General features: G+C 34.2%; 1 protein-coding gene across 2 annotated transcripts; it reads left to right on the top strand.

Annotated features, from left to right (window-relative positions):
- The first annotated feature begins 1,664 nt into the window (after positions 1-1,664).
- Positions 1,665-12,046, top strand: EPGN (epithelial mitogen). 2 transcript variants are annotated; one of them, XM_003772839.4, is made up of 5 exons: positions 1,665-2,186; positions 3,285-3,374; positions 7,215-7,335; positions 8,907-9,059; positions 10,539-12,046. In XM_003772839.4, the coding sequence occupies exons 1-5, from the start codon at positions 2,150-2,152 to the stop codon at positions 10,594-10,596; spliced, it is 459 nt and encodes a 152-aa protein (XP_003772887.1). In that variant the 5' UTR covers positions 1,665-2,149; the 3' UTR covers positions 10,597-12,046. The 2 variants fall into 2 exon arrangements, with proteins under 2 accessions (XP_003772887.1, XP_003772888.1); XM_003772840.4 differs by having other exon boundaries at positions 8,907-9,148.
- The last annotated feature ends 1,511 nt before the right edge of the window (positions 12,047-13,557 follow it).

The following is a 13,557-nucleotide window of genomic DNA, read 5'->3' as shown; positions in this document are numbered from 1 at the left end:
GGATCACATAACTAATAAGTATTTGAGGCTGGATTTTAATTCAAATCTTTATACATTGTATATCAATCTAGACTAGAGTTCTGAGTCTTGCATTACTAAAGATGACTCCAATCAAAAGATGGATAGAGATAGATGATAGTCAGTCCTATATACATTACTTGTGTTTAAGCAGATCTTGTAGCACAATAAGCATTTTAAGACATGTGGGAACAAATGGATACTACTGCACAGCAGGCCTTGCCATTTATGCAGCCAGAGCACAAATGTGTCTTTGTTTCAAGAATAATGGAAAACTGGGGAAGTAGATGATGCAATGGATAGATAGAGCACTACCTCTAGAAACAGGACCACCTTAGTTCAAATACAGCCTCAGACTTTTGACACTTATTATCTGTAAGTGTAAGTCTGTGTAAGTCATTTAACCCAGATTGCCTCACAAAAAATTAACAAACACACACAAAAAAGTAATGTAAGACTTTCTACTCATGACAGCACCTGGCAGCACCCATCAACCTCATATAAAAGCTTCCAGCTTGGAGGGCTCTCATTTCTTCCTCAGATCTGGCAAAAGCCTTAGCCTATAGCAGGAATAAAAGCCACAGTGGCTTTTATTGGGGGGGGGGAGGGAAGGTGCCACAGAAGGCCAGAACTCATCACAACCAGAATTATCAGCTTGTATCATTTCTGTTTTTGACAAGTGTATCCTTACAAGGTAAATAAAACTACTCTTAACTGTGCAACTACCAATCTATTTCTAGGTTTAGGATGGATTTTGTAGTTTACTCAGACTTAGGCACTTATTAATAAACATTTGTTCAGTTGGATGGAATTAAAAGAAAACTTATGGAAAATCCTTAAAATGATGAGAGATCATGACAGAATTGTTTTTTCAATCAGTGCTTTGGATGGTAAGAGCAAATTTTTAATTATTCTGGTCAAATCGACACCAATGATAATCTGAATGTTATAGTGATATAAAAAATTCCAGAATAAACACCAAATCTGGAATTCTTCATCTTTTTCTTTGGCAGTCTAGAGAAATTGATGAACTGCTTCTGAGAATAATATTTTTAGATTCATAAAATTAAGAAGGGAAGCTGATTCTATTAAAATACAGTTATCAAAATATTTTTTTAAAAGTTCAGATTCAAGTACTCCTATAGTAAATGAATCAGTTAGTGAATATTACTATTAATTATGTCTTAATGAGTTCTTTTTTTCTCTTTAGTGATTCATTGCTTCTCTACATGCTAATATTTGTGATGCATACTTAATCACTATTGACATCTGAATCTAGCATCCTGTTCTATGTTTCCAAAAAAGAGTAATTAAGTTTCTAATGAGGAAAGAGTTTTATATATCATAAAATATTTGTTGTTATTATTGATCATAATAGAGAAAAATGATGGTATGAAGATAGATGTTGCTGTATTTATAAAATCTCTATATAGGAAAATAGTTTGCTTATATGGGAATATATGTTTATTTGAAGTTTAGAGAGTTTTTATTTATTTAGACCAAATAAATTGGCTAAAAATAAAATTAAAATTTTGGTTTGTTCTGTCTCAACACATTGACAATTTTTAAAGGTTCCATTTAATTCAGAAAATATTAAAGTGCTTGCGCTGTATGCTATGGGACTCCTAGTTATTGGTGGGTCTTAATGTAAGTTATTATTTTTTTTATTTGGATATTTTAATGGACAAGTTGTTTTACTTCTAGAGTTTCCAAAGTTGATAATGACCCTTACTGGTCTATCTTTTCAGGAAATCCATATTCACAGGCAACAGCATCATTTGTCTTCCTTCACACAAACAGCATTTTGTTCAAATGATGTTCAGTTTCACTTGAAAATGGAGAAATTTTTTAAAAACTGGCTTTACATTTGCAATTATGCCCATAGGCAACAGGAAACCAATGTTTCAAAAGAAAACTTGATCCCACAGCTAGATAATGCTAGTTTCCTCAATAATGCAGAGTGCCTGAAGGCTTTATGTTGTTGCCAGATATACATTTTTTTGATTGGTAAGAATTGCCAGGTGACGTTTCATGAAATATAAAAACAAGGAAGACAGAGAGAGGCCAATAAAAAGAACAACCTGTCAGTCGGGAAAGAAAAGGAAAAGAGATTATTAATCAACAGCAAGAGATGGCACTTGGAATTCCATTGTACATTCTGCTAAATGGTAGGCATTCTGTATTTCAGTGTTTCTGTCTGTCTGAAATATGCATGGGATTAATTTTCTTTTAATTAAAAAGAAGTTAACTTCTAATAACTTTTGCTTGTGCCAAAGATTAGGGCAGGGATTTTGGGAACCAACTGACTCAGTTTTAATATGATGAATGTGGCTTTTCTGATGTTTTGACTTTTTTCTTTTGGAACTTATTCTGATTCTATTTCAAAACAATGTCAGTAATTTAATATCTTTAACTCATTTCAATATAACTGTATTCAGGTACCTGAATCAGTATATAGCTAGTATATGCAAATATTATATCTATATTTGTGCTTCTATCGACATATATTTATACAGAGATATATTTAAATAGATATATAGAGATAACTATATCTATCTATACCTAAATAAAGCTCCATATGTATATTTTACATTATGTATATATAAAGATATATTATGCATAGCTATGTCTATATATGTCTAGTTATATAGAGATATATAAAGTATATATGTATATATAGATACATATATACTTATATAGTATATAGAGATTTCTAAATCTATAGAGATATCTATTATAGATATGTGTTATATACATAAAAGTATGTTGCACCTATGTATATGTTATGTGTATATATATATTTATATTTATATTTATATACTACAAATGAGCCTAACTTTAGAGCAAGAAAGGAATTAATATAGAGTACATTTATTTTAATACTTTCATTTTAAAAAGGAGGAAACTGCAGAAACAAAAAAATCAGTCATTTGTCTAGTCACATAGGTACTGGAAATGGCAGAATCAGTATTTGAACTTACTTTGAGTAGTCTTTCTAATCCATCCTACTTTCTCTCTATTAATTCTTAATAATGCTTTTTTTCTCTATTTCCCTGACTCATAATAATGGAGTTATTAGAATGATAATTTCATAAGGCCATTTAAATTTTTTTCGTCTTTTTGCTTCAATTGCAAATGAATTCCTAATAACTCTAAAACACTCTGAATGAGAATAACTCCAAGATGTGCTTCTAGACATGAAACAAGTTGTTCTGAGAAATTAACATGTCAGATTGTTTTCTTTTTCTTTTTTTCCCCTAATACAGCCATGGTATCATTGAGTAAAGAGGCAGCTGTTACTGTAACTACACCCATTACAAGCCAACAAAGTAACTGGACAGTTAACAAAACAGAAGGTATTTTCTTCCTTATATTTGTATTTCAAGTGATAGTTAAATTAGGACTTCTGATGAAAGCAGAGTCAATTATTTAGGGTTCAATACTCTCCTTTAATAGGCGGATTATCCAGATATTGTTTTCTGGGAGTGTTCTAATCTATTTAGAGCAAAAGGCTGCAAAACATGTGAAAAGAACATCATATTTTAGCTTAAATCACTGACCTGGAGGTGAAGGGCTGTACAATTGCCTACTGAAAATCTGAAACCAGTAGTTCTCTTAAAACTTGGATATCTCCAAGTCTTCTCTCTTGGTAAGCAAAGACCTTTACCATTTTAGCATTCTTAGTAACTGGCATCACAGTTTAGTATGGGATGAAACACTGCAGCCAAGAGTACTCTGAAGAAAGTCAGCAACTGAATCCACTTTCTCCTCACGTTCAGAAAGTACTCTTAGCGTCTCAGAGCTCCCTAACTACCCAACCTCCCATGTATCTTTTAATTATGATTACAATAACTACTGGCAGATTCTGAGCATCAGCATTTTTTCAAACCTGTTTGAACTCTCAGAGGTGAACTTGGAACGCTTGTTACCTGCCAAGACCTGAGCACAAGTTTTTATGGTTCTCACGCAAGCCACATTCTCCATGCTGCTTTGAAGGTTAGTGATGTTATCAAGCAGAGAGGAAACACCACATCCTGATCTCATAACTTGGCAGGCAAGTAGAAGAGGAGGGTCTTTCCAAATATTTGGTTTCAGAATATATGTATTCATAATATTGAAATAGAAAATCACCATTCTGATTTGTAGCAGTTTCCTTCCTGGGAAATATCTTCACCTATAAAATTATATCTTCATGTACAGATGTAACTAGATATGAGTTCATGTGTGTACATGTATCATTACATATGCACGTATATTGATAAGCATGCATTCACATATTACCCAAAATAAACACTTATTAGATTAACATCATAAAAACCTATTTTTTTTAACTCTTTGCTTTTGTCTTTTTTTCCTTTTAAACACCCAAACATGACAATTACCTTCAGTAAGTTACTTTTGCAAGAAATCCAGTTTTGTAAGCATAAGCATTTTGTTTTTCTCAATAGAGACCATTCGGTTCAAATAGACATTGGTTTTCATCTAAAATTCTCAAATAACCAGCAGTATGCTTCAGTTTTAGTCAATGATAGCCCATTTTATGATTTTATAGCAGTCCTAAGGCTATTTTTTAAATACAATGCTTTGTGTCATCTGTGAAGGAAAAGTTGGCAATATTTTGTCTTACTTTGGAGCATTGGTGTTTTCTGGCTCTTAAAAAAGAAAAAAATATATGTATCCATATTCCTTATGTGTGCTCTTTCTCTAGAGAAGCAACTTGTATGTTTATTGAACTTTGAAAACTATTAAGAATTCCCAATAGAGCTGTTTATATAGATTATATCTATTAAGATTTACTGTTTTCAAAAGGAAAATTTCTTACTCATATTTTAAAAATAATTTTGATGCTGCAGACCCTTGGGGGTATCTTTGCTCACATTTTGAGAACCAATGATCCAGAGGAGTGATTGCCTCCTTTTCTTTAATTTTCTTCTTTCCATTCTCAATATCCTAAACAAGAACTAAGTATAGTTTTGAGCTACTGTTCTTGATATGTCTGTGTTGCTACAAAAATAATGGAGCTGGAAAGCACTGGAAAATCATGTAGTCAGTTCAGAATGATGAAACAAATTAGGAATCTTCGTATAGTTACCAAGAATGTTTCAGACTTTGAACTCTAAGCCTAATGTTCTTTCTAGTATAGTGTCTCCTATAAGAACAGTTTCCCTTTCCTCAAAATTAAACATCAAATCATAAGATTAGATTGGAAGCACAGATTATCCTCACTGGACAAAACTACTGATAAGTATTTTAAAGGTAATTTTCAGTATACACCTCTGTCAGCATCTTTTTAAAGGGATTGACATCTGTGAGCAATCATACAGCCTGTGTTTTTGAGACCCAATTCCTTTAAACTCCCACACCTACCCCAGGAGACAATAATTGAGACTTTACTGGTACCTTCAGCATGTTAAACATTTCAAGAAAAACAACAACAAAAATAAAAACATAACTTGGTCTGGCATTTATTTTTCTATCTAATAACTAAGAAATATATATCTTTATATTTAGCATATTAATATGTATAATAATATTCAAAGATAGCTTTACTACTGATTTTTCAGAAAGATCTCATATATAAGACAGTGTCACCTATTGCCAAAGAGTTCACCCCAAGGTAATAATCATTGAGTGAGTTTTTGGGGATTTGAAGAAACTTAGAGAATTAGATCCTGGTTCTAAGGTTTCTTAGGAAAAAACACTATACATTTTCTTTCCTTAAATGAGGATTGTGCTCTCAGAGAGAGCATGGATCAAGGTAAAGTTCTACTAATAACTTTATGACTTAGGGTGATAGAGTCAGAGCTGGAAGGGACCTTTGAGGTCATTTAGTTCAATTCCCTTATTTTCCTCAAAAGGGAAACTGAAATCCCGAGAAGTTAAGTAATTTGTTGAAAAGTCACCCAGGTGGTGAGTGATAGAATGGAATTGGAATACTGATTCCCAGACTCCAGAGGCACTGTGATGTGAGCTCTCTCTTATAACAATTCTTCTGGGTAGGCTCATCAGGCCAATGGTTATCCTTTCTGTCAAATCCCTCTGCTTTACCTTGAATGATATGAGCAAACTATTGCTATTGGGAGTGGTCCCTCTCCATCACATGTAGGAGTTATCTAGAAAATATTGCAAAAGAACAGAATTAGTCTGTTCTTTGTTTACCTTCTTCCTCAGAGAATACAAAGTTCAGTTCTTTCAGGCTCAAAAGAAAAATTTGTACCCCACTATTATTTGTGTTGCATTTGCTACAATGGCAATATACTCATTTATTCTGTGTAGAAGTGTGAGTCCCCTACATTTTTTTGCTTCTTTTCATAGTTACACCAGTTCATGAATTTTAGCTGTTTAGGTCACAATAATGGTTTCTATGAAAAAAAAATATTTTTCTACTTTTTATTGTGATAATTTGAATATTTATGAATACGGGTGAGGATAGAGGAGGGAAGGAGACAAAGAGACAGAGAGACAAAGAGACAGAGACAGAGGGAAGAAGAAAGGGAGGGATAGAGGGAGAGAGACAGAGACAGGCAGAAACAGAGAGACAGAGACAGAGACAGACAGACAGGCAGAGAGATAGCCAGAGAGACAGAGACACACAGAGAGACAGAAGTACAGAGACAGAGAGGCAGGGAGGAGGGTTAAAGAAGAAGGTTAAGGAGAAGAAAAATAAGACATGTTAGTCCTCATTCCAGAGTCAACTCTGAAGAATCCCCCTTGCAGTTTTAGAGTACTTTGTTCTTTTCTTAGAAGACTATGGGACTGAACTAAACATCTCATATTATAGTGAGTGATAGATTTTGATATATAGGAATAAAAAGAGAAAAAAACTGTAATCACATTAATTTTCATTTCTTTAATAAAGAAAATAATTAGTGAAGTGTTTTTCAGTATAGTTAGGAAGATATAATCAATGGTGCCATCTGTTGGTGAGTCTGTGCACACACACTTTAAGTGTCTTTCATTCTGAACTCCTTGAACTTGAAAGAAAAATCAATCCATCCCCATCCTTAGTTGTTGAAAGACCAGCCTGGATAGGATTATTGCCATCCTCTGAGCACCACTTGTTACAAGATCACTTGTTCAAAAGTTGAGACAGCCAAAGGAAATTTAAAAGGGGTGGAGATAAGTGAAGGGGAGGGGATTTCCTTGGTTCTCTGACTTTCTAACCCTAATCTTATTTTCATATTTCCTTCTCTCAGCTGAATACACAGAGGGGCCCATAGCTTTGAAGTTCTCTCACCCTTGTCTTGCAGACCATCATAGCTACTGTATCAATGGTGTCTGTGCATTCCATCATGAGCTCAGGAAAGCCATATGCAGGTAAAGGCAATGAACACAATCCTCAATCCTACTTCACCTTCCTCCTACCCCATAATAGGATCATGTTCCATTGGTAGTCTCTTATATCAACTGGCAAGCCAGTCTACTTAAAGGAACATAGAAGACGCAGAGTTCGAAGAGGAATTATAGTGCCTTAAAAAAAAAGAAATCAGGAATTTGATTTATATTGAATTTCTACAGTACCTTTTCCCAATGATCAAGAGCATTTTGCTATCCTGCCATTTCCCAGCTACCCTTGTGAGGTAGGGATGGAGAGGGGGCAATTCAGATCTATGATTTCTTTCTGTGGGAGCATCAGCAATTTATCTCTAATTTCTGATTTAGAGAATTGCCTGGCATTAATCACTGAGAGCTTAAGTGATTTTCCAAGAATCAGTTGTATAACTCAACAAATATCGGTTAAATGCCCACTATGTACCAGATACTGATATAATTTTGAGGAAGATAAAGACAAAAGTAGAATTCAACATTTGTTATAAAACTAGGACTTAATCCCCAAACTTTATGCTACTAAAGCCAGTTCTCTAGATACTACACAATCAATGGTAGTTTCTATAAAATAGTCAAACAGAAGTTATTAATGTACAGTTGAAGATCCTGAGCTTCTTTTGGTATAGTGAAACAAGCAGTGGATGGAAATTTAAAGAGATAATTGGCTATTAGTTGTATTTTTTTAGTGCTTGAACAAGCCCCTGGGATTGTAGAATCATAGATAAGAGATAGAAGTCACTGAATCTCACCTGTTCATTTTATAAATTAGGAAATAGAGGTGTATTGAGGTGAAAGAAATGACTCAACCAATGTCTCACAGAGGCAACTATATATTCTATGAGTCCAAAGCTATTTCACCTTTCTCTGAGTTTTCATCTCTCCATCTGAAGGAATATTTATAGTGGATAGTCTGTAGACTTTGCTGCCAAAGAACTTAGATTTGAATCCTGGTCTACCATTTCTTATTTGGCTGACTTTTGACAAAGGCATCTCTTCTTTCTTTGGGTTTCAGTTTCCCCATCTGTCAAATAAAAAGATTAGGCTCAGTGACCTCTGAGGTCTTTTCTAGCTCCAAATTTATGATTTTCTCAGCTATAAAATGTCCCAAATCATACTCATGTAGAGTGTTTGATCCTGAGTATGTCACTTATCTCTGGTCTTCAGTTTCTTTACTGTAAAATGAGGAGATTGGACTGGATAGTGACTCAAGCCATTCTCTAAGACTAGGTTTTAGAGAACTTGGATATCTGCATCAGTGAGAGCACTTTTCTTTAACTGAGAATTCCTTATGCAAGTGAAATCATAGACTAGATACTAGAGTTTTATCAAACATTAAGTTTTCATTCTGATCAAAGAAAGCATACTTGAGACCTTGATAAAATGATCTTGCAAAAAAAAAATGACCTTGTTTAGTAACTGAATTCTTTTGATAGATTGAGAATTATTTCCTATCTATAGTTTCTGCTTAAATTTTCTTGTATTTCAAGCATTTGTTAATTCTTTGAAAATGAATTCTTTTGTACCTATACCATTAATATTTTTAAACATGTTTATTTTAGATGCACTACAGGTTATACTGGAGAAAGATGTGAGCACTTAACATTAACTTCATATGCTGTGGATTCTTATGAAAAATATATTGCAGTTGGAATCGGTGTTGGATTGCTATTAAGTCTCTTCCTTGCTATTATCTACTGTTATGTAAGAAAGAGGTATGGATCAAGAAGGAATATGGCATGGACAGCATTGCATTGAAATTCAGACCACAAATCTGGCAGGACCATTCATGACAGCAGTTCTGGTACCTTTTGTTTTGTTTTGTTTTGTTCCCCCCCACACACACACACCATGAATACTAAGAAAAGGAGATGGAAATGCATGTCAATATCTACCTTACTGCCATGGAAAAGTTCACTTTTAGCACATATTTTTGAATTAAATCCTCAGTTGGCAGTGTATAGCTGCAAATTCCAGACTTTACTACCTCCTATCCTCCTACTCCCATCAAAGGTAAAAATTAACAGGCTCTTAGAATGGTCAAAGTGGTATCCCTGTTTGGGATCGTGGAAACAACATTACAAAAGTTAGAATTCATAAACAAAGTACTGTACTGTTGGCATCATGTCATGAAGAAAGTGTTATTAGTTGCTTCTGTCTATGATCACATGATATTTTCCCTCCCCATCCCTCACATAGGGGACTCTTCCAAGACTCTAAAGTCTTGGAAGAAGATCCTATTAATTTGTTATTCGGTGTAATTTTTGGTGAGTGGGGGAGAGGATTAGTAGGTCTCTTCCTACTTCCATCCCTCAAGCACTGTACTAGAACATATAGGATCAAAGGAGGAAAGGATTGCAATTTTAGAGATGGGGAAACTGAGGCACAAGACAGTTAAATAGCATGACTAAGATTACACAGTCACAATGACTAATGGATGTTTGGAAAAAAATCACATGTTGAATTATCCACTTATTCCTTTCTTTTTATTATTGAAATAGTGGAAAAAAGAGCTGGGTTGGAACCAGGAAGATTTAGGTGCAAAGCCTTCCTCTAATATATTCTTGCTTTCTAAGCCTAGACAAATCACTTAAATTTTCAGTACTCTAGCCAAATTCTTAAGAATGGAAATTGCAAAGAAGGAAAAGACATTCATGGATAGTAGGAGTTTCCTCATCTAGGGAGTTCCTTCCATCTATGAAATCACAGGTTTAGTCTCAATGCCAGCACATGAAGATTTAGAAGTGGAGGACAGAGCTGATTTTGTTTTACCATTGTGGATTTGAATGTGATGTCCATGGTAAGGGAGAGAAAAAGGAAGGAAGGATAAAGTTTATTGCTTATCAGTTGTAGATTATGTAAAAGATCTCTATTGTCCTATTTAATGCACAACCAAGAGGATAATGTAAGACTTATTATGTTACAATATGAATTTATATCATTTTATATTATTCTATATTTTAATGTAGATCTGCAATCTAGATCATATTATGTAATTATTCTACAATTGTCTAGCAGTTGTTGAATTATATTGAATTCACTACTTTGTTTTAGGTATATGAAATTGAATGCAACAGATCTCCATTATTTTTCCCACTTAAAGCAAACTCAAAACTGAATGTCTGTCAGTCTTCGATTGTTCTACAATTATATGCAGTTGTTGAATTGATATTGAATTCATTGCTTTGTTTTAGATGCATGAAATTGAAACATCCTTATAAAGTCTGCAAGAGAGAGAAGAGGCCTCTGTGAGAAGTGAACAAAATATCATTGATAAAAGCAGATGTGGACCAGAACTGAACTGAAATCTTCCAAGGGGATCCAGAAGAATGGCAAGATCTGGGTGAATAAAAAAAAAGAGAAGAGGAAGATATCAAACCCTTGATATTCTAACCTATACTCTGAATTCCCATGGAATGAATGAATAGAACCACTTCATTTTGACAAGACTTGACAGTGCTAATGAAGTCTATCATGGAAGTTTTGGATGCAAGAATCATTGACCCTCTCTGAGTCTGGTTTTTTTTTTTTTTTTTGGTGTTATTATTCTTAATAGAAGAACATTTGGTGTTTTTATTCTGATATGACAGGTATGGATTATAGCAGTCATTCCTGAAATTTGCTATAGAGGAGTTTCATATTTAAGCTATGAGTTGGACTACATGGCTTCTGGAATGCCTTCTAGCTCTAAGATTCTGTCCTCAAAAGTTCCATGCCTTATGGATGAGAGAAGAGAGACATTTTCACAGAATTCATCCACTATGTGGAAGATCCTGTGCTAGGCCACTAGTTGGAAAAAAACTATTGACATACATGCTCCTGATACCTGTTATCTACTGGCAAGTAGGACTAGCCCCTTTCGGCTTCTTGTCTGTCCACAATGTGGACTTACCCACTTTAAATAAGATATTTCTATGGCACCTGAAATGAATGTGATGACTATTATTAAATACAAAACCAGTGTTATTGAGGCTTCAGTGGCCCAGGCATGAATTCAAAGAGTGAACTCTTATTTCTAGAAATCAAAGGTCTATAGAAATATTATTGACTTAGTTACTCTATCACAACAGCACTTATAAAAGGTGAGGTGAATGATCTTCAGAAGAAACAAGAATCTCAAGCAATCAATGACTATTGTCTTAAGGAATCAGACATGAGCAAAGCCTTTCTTCCTCTGAATGGATCATAAAATATTGTACCTTTACCCCATTGTTATTCTTGATTCATAGTCTCTTTCTGCTATCATATGTGTGATTTAATGAATGGCTATGTAGCAACAATAAGAAAATTGTACCAAGTGACCTGTGGTCCAGAGATAGCCCTTATGTTTAGATTAACAGGTTGAACAAGGTTTTTCAATGGCTCATGATATATGGAATTTTTCTTCATCATTTCTTGACTACGTAGTTACATGAAAGGTATTGACGTTGGAAAAAGCATAATGAAAAGAGAATTGAATTGGGAGTCAATAGTTCAGGATTTTGGTTCAAATTAACTCTATTACTAATTAACTGGATGGCCCTAAGCAAATAACTTTCTATTTATAGGCCAAAGTTTTCTCTGTAAAATGTGTGAGATGAACTAAAGGATATTGAATACCACTATTGCTGCTCCTGATGCTGCTGCTACTATTAGCAGCAAGGTAATGCAATGGATAGTGCTGGACCTAGAATCAAGAACTAAGTTTAAGTTCAGCCTCAGACATTTACTCAGATACTTAGTGTGACCCTAGGCAAGTCACTTAACCCTATTTGTCTCAGTTTCCTGAACTGTAAAATGAGCTGGAAAAGGAAATGGAAAACCTCTCTGTTGTAGTCCAGTGCACTTATACAACTACTTCACCAACTTATTCAGATACTAAAAGAGCATGTGATGGCAGTAAGAAATGGTAACTAAAGATAAAATACAAATGAGTTGCTAAGCTCAGAAAGAATACTTTTAGTAAGGTTAAAGTACAGTATTTAGCTTAAATTTTCATTTGTATATACCTTATGATTTGGAAGCACTTCAAATATTATCTTATTTTATCCTCATAATAATCCTTCGAAATAAGTGTTATAATTGTCTGATTGGGACAGATAGCAGTTAAATGATTTGCCAAAGGTCTCCTAGCTAGTAAGTGTCTGAAACTGAATTTGAGTTCAAATCTTGATTCCATACCAGTACCAACTCAACACTTCTAAAATGTTAAATATAATTAAAAGGGCTATCAATGCTACAATTGAGAAATACCATTTCTGCTTGGGGTGGATGGGATGATAAATCTGAAACTCCAAATAAGTGATAAAGACTAAGAAAGGGCCTAATTGCCTTCAATGAGTTCAACTCTTCACCTCAAAAACAAACTCTGAGCCAAAATACTCAAAGAACTTGCCTACATGAAAATTGAGTAGCTATTTGTGACCTTTAAGAAATTCTAGATATCTGGAGAGGTTCTTCAGGATTATAGACAGAAACGTACATTTACCTATATCTATATATCATCTATATCTATATCTGTATCTGTATCTATATCTATATCATCATACTCTCTTTCTCTCTCTCTCTCTCTCTCTTTCTCTCTCTCTCTCTCTCTCTCTCTCTCTCTCTCTCTCTCTCTCTCTCTTCACCCATTGAGAAAAAGATGAAGGGCATTTATCCTTCAGAAGAAAACATATGATAGTTATTTTAATTATTTGTAGGTCTGTCATCTAGAAGATAGATATAAGTTAGTTTTTACTCAGCTCTATAGAATAAGGCAATGAGTTATCATAGATGGAAGTTACAGTGACAAAATAACTCTCGATAAGAGTTTATCTATCTATCTATTATCTATCTATTTGTCTATCTGCCTTTTTATCCATCTATCCATTTATCCATCCATCCATCCATCCATCCAATCATCCATCCATCATCCATCCATCCATCTATCTGTCTATCTATCTATCTATCTAAATTTTCAGAGTGGGGAGAAAGTAGAATCTTCATACTAAAGGCTAGAGAGTTTGAAACTAATTATTACCAAGATTCTAGAATTTGTAATTGAAGATGTTGCATGAGCATTTAAAAAGGGAGACAGAGATGGATTCATGAAGAGCAACCATGCCAGAAGAACCTCATTTCAGGTTTTGAACAAAAATCTCCCGGGATTTCATTGAGGCTTTTAAAAATCTCTTATAATGCCTGTGTACATTAGGGATTGGACACTTATGTGGCTACAATGCCAGTTAGGGA

Source organism: Sarcophilus harrisii, chromosome 6 (genome assembly GCF_902635505.1).
Source record: "Sarcophilus harrisii chromosome 6, mSarHar1.11, whole genome shotgun sequence".
NCBI lineage: Eukaryota > Metazoa > Chordata > Mammalia > Dasyuromorphia > Dasyuridae > Sarcophilus > Sarcophilus harrisii.
The sequence above is the reverse complement of the archived record's forward strand: the minus strand, read 5'-3'. Positions and strand labels throughout refer to the sequence as shown.